Source organism: Pogona vitticeps, chromosome 7 (assembly GCF_051106095.1).
Source record: "Pogona vitticeps strain Pit_001003342236 chromosome 7, PviZW2.1, whole genome shotgun sequence".
NCBI lineage: Eukaryota > Metazoa > Chordata > Lepidosauria > Squamata > Agamidae > Pogona > Pogona vitticeps.
Genome location: NC_135789.1, coordinates 22329134 through 22345436, shown reverse-complemented (window position 1 = coordinate 22345436; position 16303 = coordinate 22329134). Strand labels below are relative to the sequence as shown.

The 16303-nt window shown below is 48.3% G+C and overlaps 1 protein-coding gene across 10 annotated transcripts in view; it reads left to right on the top strand.

Moving 5' to 3' along the window:
• CUX1 (cut like homeobox 1) overlaps positions 1 to 16303 on the top strand; it is a 328228-nt gene that overhangs the window by 273060 nt on the left and 38865 nt on the right. For 6 of the 10 annotated variants that reach the window (XM_072978277.2, XM_072978282.2, XM_072978279.2 and 3 more), the window contains 4 exons: positions 2585 to 2647; positions 8389 to 8577; positions 11422 to 11686; positions 12935 to 14764. The exons of 1 other annotated variant lie outside the window; for it this stretch is intronic. In XM_072978277.2, coding sequence (XP_072834378.2) covers positions 2585 to 2647; positions 8389 to 8577; positions 11422 to 11686; positions 12935 to 13655 — 1238 coding nt within the window. In that variant the 3' untranslated portion in view covers positions 13656 to 14764. Of the gene's footprint in view, positions 1 to 2584; positions 2648 to 8388; positions 8578 to 11421; positions 11687 to 12934; positions 14765 to 16303 lie in introns of those variants that run through there. 3 more of the 10 variants (XM_078379385.1, XM_072978281.2, XM_078379387.1) reach the window with 2 other exon arrangements.

The following is a 16303-nucleotide window of genomic DNA, read 5'->3' as shown; positions in this document are numbered from 1 at the left end:
GGCTGAATTCGCTGCACCTTAAAGTAGAGCTGGCTGTAATTGCTATTCCTGTAGGTTACACAGAACGGCATTTCAAATTGAGAAATTGGGGCAGGTGGGGGTGCGAGGGACCCAGAGCCTGCAAAACAGCCGTGTCCACATACAGCCCATGGATCACCGGACACAGACACAGAGAGAGAGAGAGAGAAACTCAGCATAAGCCCACCCACTCAGCCTTTCGGGAATCTCTATTCTCCCACTTTCTCCTTCCACCAGTTAAGTGGCTGGCCTGCCCACAGGACAGAGGCTGTTGCCTGTTCCATTCGGGCGAGCCACCCCTGGATTCCCTGCGGCTTGAGAATTTGTGAAGCCACATGCAGCCATTTGCAGTTAAGCTAAGTTGCAGACCAGCCCTCCCCCCATTCCGCTGCCATCGCGGGCGGGAGCCGTCTTGCCTTTGGAAGGGATCTGGGAGACCTTGGAACTAGCCTTCCCTCCAAGCTGCGCATGCGCACAAAGCTCCGTTGGGGCTGCGCACGGGCAGCCAGTTTGTTTACTTCCCATTTCAGATGAAGCTCCAGCACCCACCCACCCCGCGTTTGTAGGGCCCTGCATCTGTTGTGGGAATGTTGCGACCAAGTTACATTTTGCAAGGCCTGGAAAATATTGTCAGGGGTGAGCATTTTCCTGTCATGCTAAGGAAGAGCATGATTTTTGATACAAAATGGAACAGAAAGTGCTTTCATTAAGCCACCTGAATATGTTAATCTCCTAATTTGTTGCACTGATGGGTACAGTATAAATGAAAGGAATTGGATAGAGGCAGGTTGTCTTTCACATATTTCTTAATGTTCCTGAGACTGGTTAATATATATTGTTAGCCGTGGCTCTACTGCCCAGAGATTTCTATAAAATTTCCCAGAAATTACTGTATTTTTCCGTGTATAAGACAACCCCCCGTTTTCTAACCCAAAATTAAGAAATCTTAACTTAGCTTTGACTATTCAGCCTCTGGGCTCAGAACGCTCAGACATTGCAAGTCCCTGTTGCATCTGAGCCTGCAGGCTCCACCTCCAACGAGGTGTGTTCCAATTGGTTTGTTCAGTATCATCTGACACCAGTTACAGAAGGCTGGTGATTGGAGGAAGCCTGTTTGTAGGGGCAAGGTATGGGCTGTTTTGTTCTCGCCTCAGCTTACTTCAGTGTATAAGACGACCCTCAATTTTTAGTCTAAAGGTTTTAGGAAAACGTAGCGTCTTATATACAGAAAAATATGGTACCTGTATATGCTAAGCTGTACTGGGTACAGAAATGTTGAGAGCAGTGTGTAACTGTTATTTCTGTGACAAATACATCGGTCAGTTGGGCCCATGGGATTCACAAACACTGCGGCGATCTGGATGTAAAAGTGGGTCTGCCCTTTAAGTGGGGGAAGAGGGAGGCAACTAATCGCAAACGAACCAAACGTTTTGCCCTATGATCTCTACTGCCCCAGGCCAGCAAACTGAACTGAAGGGAGCCGTGGTGCCTAAGCATTTGGAGAACTAAAGATGGCCCATCTGTTTGATCCCTTCCTTACATTAGTTCCTGCCCCTTTTCCCATTTACTCTTTGCAAATGAAGGTCTTGCTGTATTTTAGCTCCCGTGACGCGAGCCCATGGCGGAACACCAAGGCTGCGATTGTAGACCACAGTAGTTGTACGTGCATACAAGTAGAGGTCCACAAACATGCACACTTTCCCCCCTCTCTTTAAAAAGGGGAGTGTGATTCTCCTGATGTGCCAGGATCTGTATCATCAGCTGCTTCAGACCGGTAGAAGGACTAGCTCCTCTTCTTACGTGGTTCGATTCTCCCTTCTGTTGGGGCCAAGGTTGCATTGTGAGAGCCCAAAAGGGAGGTGTGCGTAGGCAGGGGCCTGTAGGGTTTTGTATGCATTGTCGTTGCATGCCATGTGCAGGGACGCTGGTTTACTGTAAGTCATTCTGCAACCAGGACGGCCAAAAAAAAACAAAACAAAAAAAGGCGGGGGCAGGTTCACTGTGAGCAGAACAAATCACAGAAACATGTACAGATTGTGGTTAGAAAGTCAGCAAAATGTTAGCTGGAGCGTTAGCAATTTAAGACATTGTACCTGCATTTGAGGAGGTACCCTAAATTGTAGCGGGGAGAGCCATGAGGGGATGGGACCGCTGGGGACCGTGTGGGAGGGTGCTGGTGAGCTGCACGTTGGGCCAGCGGGCTATGGAAGTAGCCCCTCCTTCCCCTCTCCACCCACCCAGACCCTCTCTAGCATCAGGATCTTTTGCAGACACGACATTGATTTTTTTTCTCCAATTTTTCATCATCCAAGATGTCTAGGAACTTGATTTTTTTTAAAAAATAAACCCGGGTTCTCCCAGGGTCCGTTGGCTACTCTGGATTTCCCATAGGAGGCCAAATTTCTCACCACGTTTCAGAGTGTGCAGAAAACCAGGGTCCCTGATTTGGTGTCCTCTTGTACTTCAAGAGGGACCATGGGGGAAGAAGTGTTTTTGTTGACTCTTGTTCTGATGTCACTTTTACATAAATCTTTTTTCCCCCTCCATCATTTTTGTTTTTCTACAGCGTGGCTGACAAGCCTAAAACGCAGCAGAAGAGGCAAGAAATGTACCCCAAACCTTGCATTAGGTGTGGAACAATATTTCAATGCTTCCCTTTTGCCCCCTGTTTGCTAAACAATCCAGTTTCCCAGGGGCAGAGGGACTCCTGTTTTGGGTCCCCGTGGCGGGGGGGGGGAGTGTCTGTCACCGCGTCAGCCCATGTCATTTGGCAGCCCAGCCGTCCTTGCCTTTTTCTAGTTTAAAGAAGACAGGTGGGTGAAACCCACCCGGTTCGGTAAGCGAGGCCCTCTCGTGGTTCTTCTCCACCGTAATAGCCACACACCCCTTTCTCTTCTTCCTCCTTCTCATTTTGTGTGCCTTTGGGCTCACTAATGTTTCGTTTCCCAATGGGAATTATGTGAATCCCAAAGGGAACACACCAAGATGTAGTGCTCTCTCATTAGCACCGGTGCTTTGCAAACCTGAGTATCCCAGGTCGAATCCATCCAGGATTAAAGTCCACACTTCAGGGACTTGGTGTGGCCAGAGCCGGGAGCTGTTTCCAGTTGAGACCCTGCCAGAAAGAGTAGGTGGATTGGCCCTGAGGGAGGAGCTGTAACGGCTCTACATAATAATAAGAAATAATATTAATAATCTTAGAACTGCAGAGCTGGAAGGGACTCTCTGGATCCTCACATCCAGTCAAGGAAGCATCGTGGGGCATCAAACTCCCAACCTCTACCTACACCACTGAGTGTAGTTCTGGATTCAGATTCTGTGCAGAGCTGTGAATAAGTCATTCCTCAAGCTTTTCAAGATAAATCCATAGGAAGAGTTAACTTGGGATTTATGAGGGCCCGAGTAAAACATGGGTAAGGAGTTGAGCAGAACTCTTCGTATGCTCAAATCTGCGTGCCTGAGCATCACACCTATGACCTGTGATACAAAATCCAAACAACACAGTAGTGAAGAGGGCAGCATCATACGAAAGCCACAGATTAATTCAGCTTGTAATATTCCTTTAGGATCAAGAGAAGGAGGCTTAATACATACTGAATATAAACTTGAGTATTAATTACTGAATTGCTGCTGTCTTAAATACTATACTGCCTTTTATTGTGCTAAAATAAAGGAGTCAGTAGGGGTGATGGATGTAGCTCAGAGTTTGCTATCGGCTCTTTGGGATGATTTGTAGTAAATTTATTAAAAAATTGTTTAGCAGTATATTGACAACAAAAATATTCAGAGCCTAACAGCATTTTGAAAGAATTCTAAGGCAAGAAGTAGAGTGAATTATGTTAGGTGAATTTAGCAGCCGACTGCTTCACCAGGCCCCTTGGCTTCTGAAGAAGCAGTTGCCAATATTTGCATGACAGCTGACTGGTGTAGGAGCGTGAGTGTAGTGGAGCTTCCCACTCCAGAGGAAGGCTACCTCTGGAGAACAGACAGCTTCTGGAAATGTGGTAGGGAGGCCGGCTCCCTGCCTGGATGCTGCTGTGGGTCCATTCTCTTTTTAGACGGCCTTTAGGCGCAGACTGGCTGTCTGACGCAATTTGCAGTCATGTTTTATAAAATGAAGTGAATTCAGTTGCAGCAGCCAGTCTAACACAACAGAATGAAAGCTCCAATTTACAGTGATATTAGTTGCTCCAGAAGGAACCCCTGCGTCTTATTGCTCATCTTGCCATTCCAGAGAGACTTCTAAAATCCAAGATCTTTTGTTGACTTCTTGAAAGTCCAAAAGAGGGCCTTTCTCTTGGGGATGAAATTTCACACTTTATTTTCTACTATATATTATAACCACCTAGTTCCATCCTTCATCTTCTGGAGGAGGGGGCCTTGCTTTGCAGCCCAAGCAGGAAGCCTGTCTTCCAGGAAGGCCCGGGGGGGGGCGAGCGGGGGGCACCTGCTGGCTGTTCCCAGCCGGTGCCCGCGATGGCTAAAGAACATTTTTAGACCCTGCCCTCTTTCACTTCAAATCTGCCTCCCTGATGGATTTGGTTTGAAGCGGCTGACATCCAAAAAGGCCATTTGTAGATTCAGAAAGGAGAGACACTTCTGTGTCTGAGGAGGATGAAATAAGCTGTGTGCGAAGAACACAATGGGTATAAATGGGGATTTGTCCTCCCCATTTGCCAAACAAAAAAATACAATATTGAATGTATGTTTTTGAACTTCCTATGCATGCCCAGAGATGATGATATCCTTCCCTCTAGAGCACAGGTTCTCAACCTGGGGGTCAGGACCCCCCCCCAGGGGGTTGCAAAGTGTTTTCTGGGGGGAGGGCGTCAGCACAGTTATTTTTAGTTGCAATTATTTTTAGATTTATTATAGGATACATGTGACACACCATGCTGTTTTGTTTTAATCTTCTTGGCCCACCGACAGATAAATTTAATCCAAAGCGGAACTGCAGGAAACCTAGACGCCTCCCTCGCTTCTGTGCCCCTTTGGGTGGGTTCTCCTTTTAGGCCTCGCTCCTCTCTCTGCTCCTCCTCCTCCTCCTCCTCCTCCCCTTTTGGAGGACGGACGCCCAGCGCTAGCCTGGCTCAAAGAGGCCTGACGGAGGAGGGGCCTCCACGGTGTACCCCCAGGAATGCCGGTGCCCAAGAGGGTGGCAAGATTGCCAAGTGGCCACTGTGGCAGCAGTGCCTGTTGCTCCCTCTGAGCCTCCCTTTCCTTCCAGGTGTGTGTGGGGGGGGCGCGGCAGGGAGGAAGGGGCCAAGGGGGGGGACCTGGGCAGCGAGAGGCTTCTGCGTGAGTCAGGGAGGAGGAAAGCCCAAAGGGCAAAAAAGGGGGGGGAGGAAGGAGAACCAGGGACAGGGATGGGCACGGGGGGGGGGGGCACAGCCCACAGAGGAGGGTGTTTATTGGCTCTTGGGGGGGGGGAGTGTCTTCACCAAGGGGGCTTTTTATTGAGAGGGGACATGAAGGGAGGGTCTTTTCCACATCCAAAAAAGTAAATGAAACTCAAAGCGTATTGACATTTTTTTCATTCTCAAATTTTATCTGGTAGAGGCAGATTTACATCCTCCCCATAATTATGTATTATTACATTAATATATTAGGTTTGAATTATATTTTGAAAAATCTATTTTAATGTGTTTTGTTTACCCTGTTGAAAATGTCTTTTTATGCCTGTGGCAGGGAGTTGGTTGCAGGTTACTTTGCGATTATAAAAGCGGGCCACAACTCGAAAAAGGTTGGGAACCCCTGCTCTGGTGGGCCACACGCCCCTGCTTGGGAATTGCCCTCCGAGATCCGAGGGGGGAAGCCCTCCCCCGGGCGCTGCTTGCTCTCGCGCCCTTCCTCGGGGAACCTCTCTTTTTTGGGCCAGTGAGGTCACCTTAGTCTGAACCACCCCAGAGCCCCGAGGAGGAAGCCTTGCAGACAGAAGGGTGGGATGCAGACTGAAACTGTTGATAAATGCGACTGGAGGGCTCTTTCGGTGTTGAAGGCTTGGTTTTGCCAGTCCTGCTGACAGTTGAGTTCAAAAGCCGAATGACCATCCGGCAAAAGAAAAGGTTATTTAGTAAACTTAATAAAAAGCCAGGTAATGCTGCTCTCAGATGTTTCTGGTCCTTCCCCCCACACACACACACACACACCTAAAATAGCAAGAGTGGCCTTTAACGGAAAGGATGAGAAGAAGAATCTGTTTTGATGGGGTGTCTTCGGGCTCAGGAGTGGGGGGGAAATTGGGCTGTGCTTCTGTCCCATAGTGGACTTCTTCCCTCTGGCAGTCGGGGCGTGGGGCAGGAAAAGGTTTGCCTGTAGAGGTAGCCGGAAACCTCCCAGGCCACAGGACGGTGGGCAGAGAGCCTGCATGTTGCTGGGTTGGAAAAAAACCTGGTAGGAGCCCCATATCCCACCGGGCCCAGGCACTGGGAGTCCTTCCTTAAAGCAAACCACTGCATTAAAAGGCTCAACATTTCCCATCAAGAACAAGAAAAGACCACTTCTGCTCGCTGTTTTAAATTTGGGGGAGGGGAACCTCACTGCAAGGATGATGAGCATCCTCTCCTCCTTGAAGGCTCCAGTGTCAGCAACAGGGAGTGCGGGAGCGCAGCGGCCATTGATTGAATGGTTTCGATTAGCTTAATGGAACGGAGCTGTTGCGGAGCCCGGCTGCGCTTCGGCGGGAGCATCTGCGCGCTCTTGAGTGGCAGGAGCCAACCGGGGAAACACGGGTCGGAAATCGTTTCCATCTGCTGCTAGCCTTTGTTTCCATTATCTCCCTTGTAAGGTCTTCACCTTGAGCGGCAGGAAGAGCTCCCAGCTGGGGAATCAAGCCCTTAATTTTCCCAGTGAAAACTGAAACCCAGTGCCCTGGGAAGCACTGGGGGACGGGGGGGGGCGAAAGCAGCCAGAGGATTAGCAGTCACTTGGAAAGGGTTACCTTTTACATCTGCTCCTGGGTTTGTCCCCAAAAGGTGGCATATATGGATAGTTATCTTAATAGGATTTTTGGTCAGGATTTGGTGCTGAAGCCCTTATAAACTAGTTGAGGCTGGTGGCATGAATACTCAATTCCCTTTGAAGTTCAGAAGAGAGCGATGTGTACTGCAATCGCTGCACAATATGAAGCCTCGGGATCCTCTGTGCCGTTTGCAACAAGTCATCTCATAGACCTTGGTATGGAATAGTAAATAACAAAGGAGGACAAAAAAGAATACTAAGGATGAATTCTCAGGTCTCCCTGATATTAGATCTAGAAATACTTCTGAATTCTGACCTCTGAAGGTGGAAGGAGCTCGAGGTACCACTGTTGCTCCTGGCAAATCTGTTCGGAAGGTTATCTCAAGACCTTAGACTAACACCGCCCTGTGAGTCAGGTGTGCTTCCCAGCCTTGGGTAGCCCAGGTGTTCTTGGACTGCAACTCCCGGAAACCCCGACCAGCACAGCTGGTGCTAAAGGCTTCTGGGAGTTGCAGTCCAGAAACACTTGAGTTACCCAAGGTTGGGAACCAATGCCTTGCTTAGGCTCACTGTGAAGCAATAAATAATAGTGCATACATAATAAAACCAAGATAACACTGGGCAGGCAAATAAAAGAACACTAAGAGCTAAAAGCATTAAAACAGTTCATAACATGCCTAGGAAAACACATCAGTCCCCCCATGGCTTTGAAAAGACAGGCTGCATGACTGAAGAGGCCTTCTCTTTTCAACCCCACCCCGCTCTCCTTATGTGGCAGTGGGACCTGAATGGAAAGGATGCCTTAGATGGCAGGCAACCTTTGTGTGCAGGAAGTCCGGTTTGGGAGGAGGCAGATTTTGAAGTGAGTTAAAATAGAATCCCAAGCAAAAGTCAAGGGCTCTTGACTCGCTATTCTGTACAATAGGACCCCCATGGTTTCTCTTATCTGCACTCTGAAAATATTTTTTAAAACTAGAAATATTTACTGTATTTTCATGATGCAGTTATGAGAACTGGCCACTAGAGGGAGCCAGAGATCGTACTGTGTATTGTTGTTGAAGAACGTGGTCTCTGGCTCCTCCTAGTGGTCAGTTGTCCTAGTACATGGTGAAAATACTTTTTTCTATGTTTTTTTTTCTTTTACCATGTTATTTATAGTGTTTACTATTATCTTTGGAGTTCTGCATTTGTGGGGGAGCTTGGAACCAATCCCTGTTCCAGTAGGATGGCTTGGAAGACAGCCTCTCACCCCAGCACTCTCTTTTCAAGTAGAAGATTAGCATATCAGGAAAAAAGACCATGTCCTCTCCCTGATGTGCCCCCTTTGTGTGCTCTCCCTCCCCCGTCTCCTTTCTTTGCCTTGCCTCTTGGTCAGCGGAAATAGCATTTGAAGTTTGGTTTCCTTCACAGGGCAGCGGCTGTTTGGGGAGACCATCCTGGGGCTGACCCAAGGCTCCGTCTCCGACCTTCTGGCCCGCCCCAAGCCTTGGCACAAGCTGAGCCTGAAGGGCCGGGAGCCGTTTGTCCGCATGCAGCTCTGGCTCAACGATCCCAACAACGTGGAGAAGCTGATGGACATGAAACGCATGGAGAAGAAAGGTAATGGTGGGCCCATCCGCACGCTCGAGGAGGCTTGCCCTTCACGTCCACTACCTCTGCCTCACCCGCTTGAAAGGGCTTCCCAGTATGGGGTAGTCAAAAGCAGAGAGTTTTACCTGAGTGTAAGCAGGCTCCATGCCTCCAGTGCCATGCCTCTCCGGGAGCTAGCTGTTCGTTTTCACAACAGTTGCTTTGAAAACACCAGCCCAAGTATCCCAAGTGGCAGCATCCACAAAAGATGATCCAGACTTTCAGAAACTACGTACAGAAATCCCTGTTACCTGCTCTTTGAACCTGTTGCTCCCCTTCTTCCTCTCACTCTCTGCAAAATGTGTACAGAGGCTACTGCCTTGAGACGGGGGGGGGGGAGGGTGAGCCTGACGCAGTTGTCCTGCCACTTCAGGAAACGATGGGGCCATTCCAAGAAAGTGGACGTCTCACTTTTCCTTGCTGTCCTTGGCAAAGCTTGCCAAAGCTGGACTGCAACCCCAGTGGCCAGGCGAGCGCTGGATTTGGGGGAGTTTTAGTCCAGAGGAAGGCACAATGACCAACATTGCCTGTGTCTGATTCCAAGTGCCTCCATCTTGATATTCCACAGGCTTTAAGCCTGGTAATAAATCTGTGAGCTGCTCATTTAGGTTTTGTGTACCTTGACAACTTAAGGCTCACAGTAGACAGGAAGGGAATGCATAGTCCTTGCAGTTAATCCCACAACAGGATTTCTTCGGAGATAGAACATAGAACCGCATCAGCAGTCAGGCTTGTTTAAACTAAGGCCATGTTTCTCTCCCAAGGACAGATTACAAAACTGAGCACCTTAAACACAAGATATGTGGGTTTGTGTGGGCGTAGAAAATGCTGTGCTGTGAAAAAAAACAAATAAGACTGATCTATGGATATAGGGATGTGGTGACACTGCAGGTTAAACTGCAGAAGCCCCTGTGCTGCAAGGTCAGAAGACCAGCCGTCGTAAGATTGAATCCATGCGACAGAGTGAGAGCCCATTGCTCGTCCCAGCTCCTGACGACCTTGCCGTTCGAAAGCATGTAAATATGCAAGTCGATAAATAGGTACCATCATTTTCCAAGCCGTAGAGCCAATGTTTGTCTGAAGCCAGTTTCCGTGGTTACATGGTCAGCGCGACTAGACGGCGTTCCGTGCCTAGTCGCGCTGGCCACGTGACCACAGAAACTGTCTACGGACAAACGCCGGCTCTACAGCTTGGAGACGGGGATGAGCACCGCGCCATAGAGTCGGACACGACTGGACTAAATCTCAAGGGGAACCTTTACCTTTACCTATGGATATAGAGTCCCTGTTTCAGGTCTTAACTTTGCCCCAAACCTCAGAAGTGATGTGGAATTCTGGTGTGCATTACATGCGATCAGGGAGAATTCAGCAGAGGCCAGCCCATTCTGGATGCTTTGCAGTCCTCCCTTAATGGCCTACCTGACCCAACCCTCCTACGGTTCGTCTGCTACACACACACCCCAATTAACCCTTAGCTGCAGCATCTCATACCTGCAAAAGGTTCTGAGCACTTTCCAGAGGCAGTTCCATGAAGCATACATTACAGCAGTTCAGACAGGAAGGAACTAAGGCATGTGTCATTGCGGCCAGATCAGATGTTTCCAGAAAGGGGCATGGCAGGTGAATTAGTTTTAACTGTTGAAATGCACTCCCAGCCATTGCCAAAGCATGGGCCTCCAGGCTTAGGGATGAACCAAAGAAAATGCCCAAACTGCCAACGCATGGGGTGTGTCACTCCATCTAGCATAGGTCCAGTTCCCATTCTCTGGTCTGCCTTTTGACTGATCAGGAACATCTCTGTCTTGTCTGAATTAAACTCTGTGGCCATCCATCATTCTTTCCTTTTTGATCCCCCTTCACAGTAGCAACAGAACTTAAACAGAATGAAATAACAGGCTGATGACCCTTCATCTTTTCAGCCCTACATACTGCTTAAAAGCATGCTGTCATTCATCAGCTGGATCATCAGGGCCCTTCTGCTCACGGGTGGGGTGAGAGCTGAGGGAGGGAACTTGCCTTGCCTTGTCTGTAGAAGGTCAGAAGGTTCCTACCTGCCTCTCCACTGAAGGTCAGGTTCCACAACAGCAACAAAGGGCTGGCAGGTATCAGGGGAAACCGTGCAGGGCCAAAGCAGATGTGAGACCCGTTGTGAAGCCTCTGTCAGGATAAAGACGCAGAAGGCCTGGAAAGACCGCTTGCTCATGGCAAGCTAGCTGGTTTGTCATGATCAGCACAGAGATGAAGCTAGCCGTAGTCAAGCTGTCAAATCAGCCAGCTCTCTCCAGGCTGAAGACCCTACCTAGTTGTATTGCAGTTCTGTTTAAACCAAAAGAATCACTCCTGATTTGCAGCTGTACTTATACAAATCAGCATATACAATTTTATGCAAAGCAGCTTCAGCTTTTCTTGGTCATATGTAAGTGGTTATCGTGAATAAAACGTTGGTTCATGACCCCTTCAGCACGTTATAGGGTGGCTACATAAGCTCAATGGTTACGGTCTCTGATTACCGAGCCAAAGGTTAGGAGTTCAAATCCTCACTGGGCCTCCTTAACAGGGAGGGGCTGGGTTCCATGAGCCATAGGCTCCCTTCCAGCTCTGCAGTTCTCAGATTATTAGACTGTAATTATCCCCGTGCCAGGTTAAGTAGACAACGCAGTGGGTAGCTTAACTGCTGGTGAATGTCTTCCTCTGTATAAACGGGAAGCTTCATAGGTCCGTCCGCTTCCAGAACCTGCCTTTTAATCTTGCCAGCTCTCCCAGTTAACTGCTTTTGCTTCTCTGACGCCCCCCCCCCCCCGCTTTGTCTTCCAGCGTACATGAAACGACGGCACAGTTCAGTCAGCGACAGCCAACCTTCGGAGCTGGCTTCGGCCGGGATCGATTACAGCCAGGGGGCCAGCCCACAACCACAGCATCAGCTGAAGAAGCCACGGGTGGTGCTGGCCCCGGAAGAGAAGGAAGCTCTGAAGCGAGCCTACCAGCAGAAGCCATACCCATCACCAAAAACCATTGAGGAACTCGCCACACAGCTCAACTTGAAGACCAGCACCGTCATCAACTGGTTCCACAATTACAGGTAGATGTTGCTCACAGCTCAGTGCCGGGTCCCTCTTGTTTCCACCTGCAAAAACCAGCATTGGGCAAGAAGAAAAGCTTGAGTTCAAGGTCTGGCTGTTACCAAGGGACTCCCTCAATGGGGCATCCTTCCTTCTCAGAGCTAGGAGGCAAGGGATGGGAAGGGCAACAAAGGCATTGCTTGGTTTAGAGAGGAGAACAGAAAAAGGCGGATGGGAAATAGTGCCAAGCACAGAGAGTGTGGACCAAAAAAAGGTCGTCTTCCCCTCTCACGGTATTGCAAGAGGGCTTGGAAACGGACTGCTTTTCTTCACACAGTAAGAAATTCCACACCACAAGATGTGGTGATGAGTCCTGCCTTAGACAGCTTTGGGAATGGATTAGGCAAATTTACATAGGAGGGAAGAACTAGTAGCCATGATGGCTAAATAGCATCTCCCTGCTTAGAGGCAGCTCACAGCTGAACACCCATTACTAGAGAATAACTATCTCCTGCGTTTCTCTGTCTGGGCACTTCCTGGAGGCATCTAATTAGCTCATTTTTGAAACAGAATCCATGGGCCCCAGAAGACCTCTTTGTACATCATTTTGATGAAGCCAAGCCAAGCGTGTCCATCCTTGGTCCTTCCTGATTTTTTTCAACTACATTTCCTGTCATCCTTGACCATTAAACCTGGACTAAATTTGAGCCAGGTGTTCTGATGGAAACTTGGGCATGGGAAAGGAATAAAGGGAGGAAAGGGGGAAAGGCAGTAATTTTGGAGGAATAGGAGAAAATCACAACCTTTTTTTTGGTCTGGGGACTTGAGCAGAAAGCACCTCTGGCCAAGGATTGTTTCTCTCCCTCTTCTTTTTCTTTCATGAATGCAATCTTTCTTGCAGATGGTCAGTGGCCCAGTAGCTTTCTCCCTGTGCAGTGTGCCTGGCCCAAAGGGCAGCCTTATGCCACAGGCACTGGGCAAGGACCACCGGGCCACACTGCGATTACACAGTGGCAAAAAGGAGTAGGAAGCTTCTGCCAGGGTTGCCTTTTGCAGTAAGAACTGGCCCTAAAAATGTAGCACTTTCTACCGCCATATTAAAAAATACGCCAATATGCCCTGTCTCTCATTTTCTCAGCCACAGACAGAAGCTGTGAGGTGGGGGGGGGGACTGGGAGCAGGGGCACCCTCAGTCTCCTTCAGACCTCATGCATCTAAGTCTGGATCCAAACTCATGTCCTTTGTGTGTGTGTTGTTGTTGTTGACAGATCTCGGATTCGTCGAGAGCTGTTCATCGAAGAAATCCAAGCAGGAGGCCAGAGCCAAGCTGGGTCGAGCGACTCTCCTTCCGCTAGAAGCAGCCGGGCAGCGCACAGCTCCGAAGGGGAAAGTTGCGATGGGGTGGATGCCGAAGGCCCCCCCGACCTGAAGCCAAGCGGCTTGGAAGGCGATGAGTACAGCAATGCAACCACAAAGTCTCAGGGAGGGCGAGCAGCGTCCGCTTTCGAAGGGGGCGAAGAGGCACTGCGAGACGCCGGATCTTCAGAAAAAACGGAGACATTCCACTCGGGAGCGGAGAGCCGGGAGGACACGGACGACGAGGGAAGGCTCAAAGCGCCACGTCAGGGTTCTCCGCTGGGCTCTCAGCATTCAGGAGAAGTGCTGGAGACCCCGCCAAACTGTGCTCCAGACGAGGAAGCCTCTACCTCAACTGCCTCCACCTCAGTCCTTCCTGGGGAGAGCTCTTGCAAGTCCAAGGACGAAAGTGTGGAGAGGATTCCCATTGTGCCAAGTACCAGCTCCACGCCGGCCGCCAGCTCTCAGAAAACCAATTCCCTCGAGAGTCTGTTTGGCTTTCCCGAGGCGGCCTGCTCCAGGAACACCCGGGACAACACGCTGCGGAAAAAGAAGGCCGCAAACTTGAACAGCATAATCCACCGCTTGGAGAAGGCCGCAAGTCGAGAGGAGCCGGTGGAGTGGGAGTTTTGAGATTAAGCCCACCCAACTCTTGAGGAGAGCTGGGGAAGTGAAAACTTGGACCTCTGCTGGTTTTAATTGATGTCCCGCACTTACCGCCCTGCAGGCCACGGGGCAAAAATGCCATAGGCCAAGGTGCATATAGAGAACGAAAGGAGCGTTTCAGCCCAGTTTTATGTTTGTGTTTTCAAGGAAGAAAACTGAAAAGTGTAGTCCAGCTTTTTGTACCCCGAAGTGTTTCTATTAATTGCCCTGAAGTGATTTCCACAGTTTCTGGGGGGGAAAAAAAACTCATACAGCTTTTGCCTTCTGCCCTCCTCGTCAGTGTGGGCCTTAAAAGAAAATATATACAAACAAGAAAAAAAATGAAACCCACATATTTAAAAGGGGGGCTTTTTAATCTGCCATCTAATGGCTAAACAGAGTGATAATAATATGCTATTATCTTCTGTAACCAGGAGAGAAAAAAAGATGGGAGGGGAGATTTTTTTGAGAAAAAGAAGTTTTTTTGTAGCTGTTCAGTTGCCACTAAGAGATTGCACAGTCAACCCGACTCTAAACACACTAGTTTGAATTCCTAAATATTTTCAAGAAAAGAATATTGTTTGAAACTTGGGATTTAAAAAAAACCACACATTTTCTCCACATATTTTTTAAACAAAACAAAAAAAAAAGTCACATCAGGAAAATATCTTAATTTGTGGTAGCTGACTTCAGTGTTTTTCTTGTAAAGTGGAATAGAAGATTTGACTTGTAGTGCACATTGTTTCATAGCTTTAACCAATTCTGGTCTCTTTATGGGCTGGGATTTGTTTAATACACTCCATTTTAGGCCAAATCAGGACAGAAAAAGAAGAAGAAAAAATCTGAAATCTAGGTATTTTGTAATCTGCTTTTTAACCTCTAACCACAGAGCACGCGGATCAGACCTCATTTCTAGGAGGTGTGGGAGACAGCTTGGAATAGGGATGTACTTGATTGGTTCAATTCGAGTCGCATTATGACAGCCTTGCAAACAAAGTCCAACCAAGCTACTAGTCCTCAGCCCATCTAACGACACACCCCTTCATTAGTCATTTGTGCCCTGTAAGAACCAGCAGGTTCTCCCTTTCCCCCCCCCCCCCCAAAAAAGAGGAAAACCTACCTGGCTGCCCGGAGACCATTCTTATCTCATCACAGTCAACCAGCTGGGTGGTGTGACCAGTTGCTGGTTATGCAGGAGTCCTGTTCGTTTTTTTTGGGGGGGGGGGGGTTGGTTGTCAAGAAAGAGGGAAGTGTTCAGTGAGTCTCACTTTGGGAGGAGAAGAGGGTTGAGCTGCATCTTGCCTCCAAAAGCACCACGAAGGGTGTTCCCCGGGCTGGTTGCCTCCCAGTGTGGTGGGCGACAGCGTTCCTCATCCTCAGCCAGCGACTCCCGAACGGCTGTTGCCCAAAGCATTTGGAGAGCACCTTGTCTGGAGGAGACCTCCTTAGAAGAGCCGTTAATCTTGACGTGTTCTTTCTTGCTCTTGCTTGGCGCTCAGCTAGAAGGTGGCCTGTCTCATTCCTGGCCGTGGTCCCGCAGCAAGCACTGATTTTTGTAGGTCTCCATTGTGGGAGTGGGGTGGGGGTGGGGACAGAATATATATATTCTGAACCGAAAAAACGATGGGCCCCGAGGAAGAGCACCTGGCATTGGATTCCTACCCTGTAAACTGCAGAACTCCTCACCAAAACGTTCATGAAACCATGACACCTCTCGCAGTCCCTGCCCTCCCTGTTATTTTACCCACAAGGCTGATCCAAGTACAAAATTGAATTTCCAAATTGTCTCTGACTCCTCCTGTTGTCTATGTGTATATGCGTGAGCATAGAGGTGTGTGTGGAGGGACGAGTGGCTGCGTGCTTGTGCGTGCGTGCGTGTGTGCAATTTTATACGTCTGTATTTTCTTACGTACTTGTGCACACACATAAGAGTGCATCACTGCCACCTTTTTCAATAAGCTGTTTTATCAGTTATGGCTTCTACAGTTTTGCTGATTTAGACTCCTTTATTGCCATATCTTTAAAACTAACAATAGATGATTTCGGTATATATATATTATTTTTGCTTATTTATAGGTGCTGTATTTTATTATCTGATTATTAGGAAGGGATGAAAGGGGGCAAATATTCTTTAGAGGGATAGACTGCCGGCAGTATTGGGTATAATTTACAAGATGTAGTTGTCATACTGTATATTCTTGACAAAATCTTTTTTTTATTTTGTTTTGTTTCTGTTCTGGGGTATATTGTGTATCATGGAAAACTATGTCTTAGGTCAACATCTTTTGATGACACTTTAACTGTGCATTCATTACTTATGTTCTAATTAATAATTACTTTATGATATGGAGGGGGCTGGAGAGGGCAGAGGTGTTTTGATTTAAAGGTATGTTCCCAATGTTACAGCTCCACATGCTTGTATTAACTGAGAAATATTATTATTTGGGAGGGACTGTAATATGTGAAACCACCTCTGTTGTATGGTTTTTTGGAAAGGAAATTGTGTATTTTACAGTCTCTTTAATATGTGACAGCAGCACTTAGTTCAAATTATCACTAATTTAAGAGTTCGGTAGCTTTAAGTAGACAACAAAAATGCCTTTTCATGGCCTAGAACAAAGGCTCTAGGAGGCTGG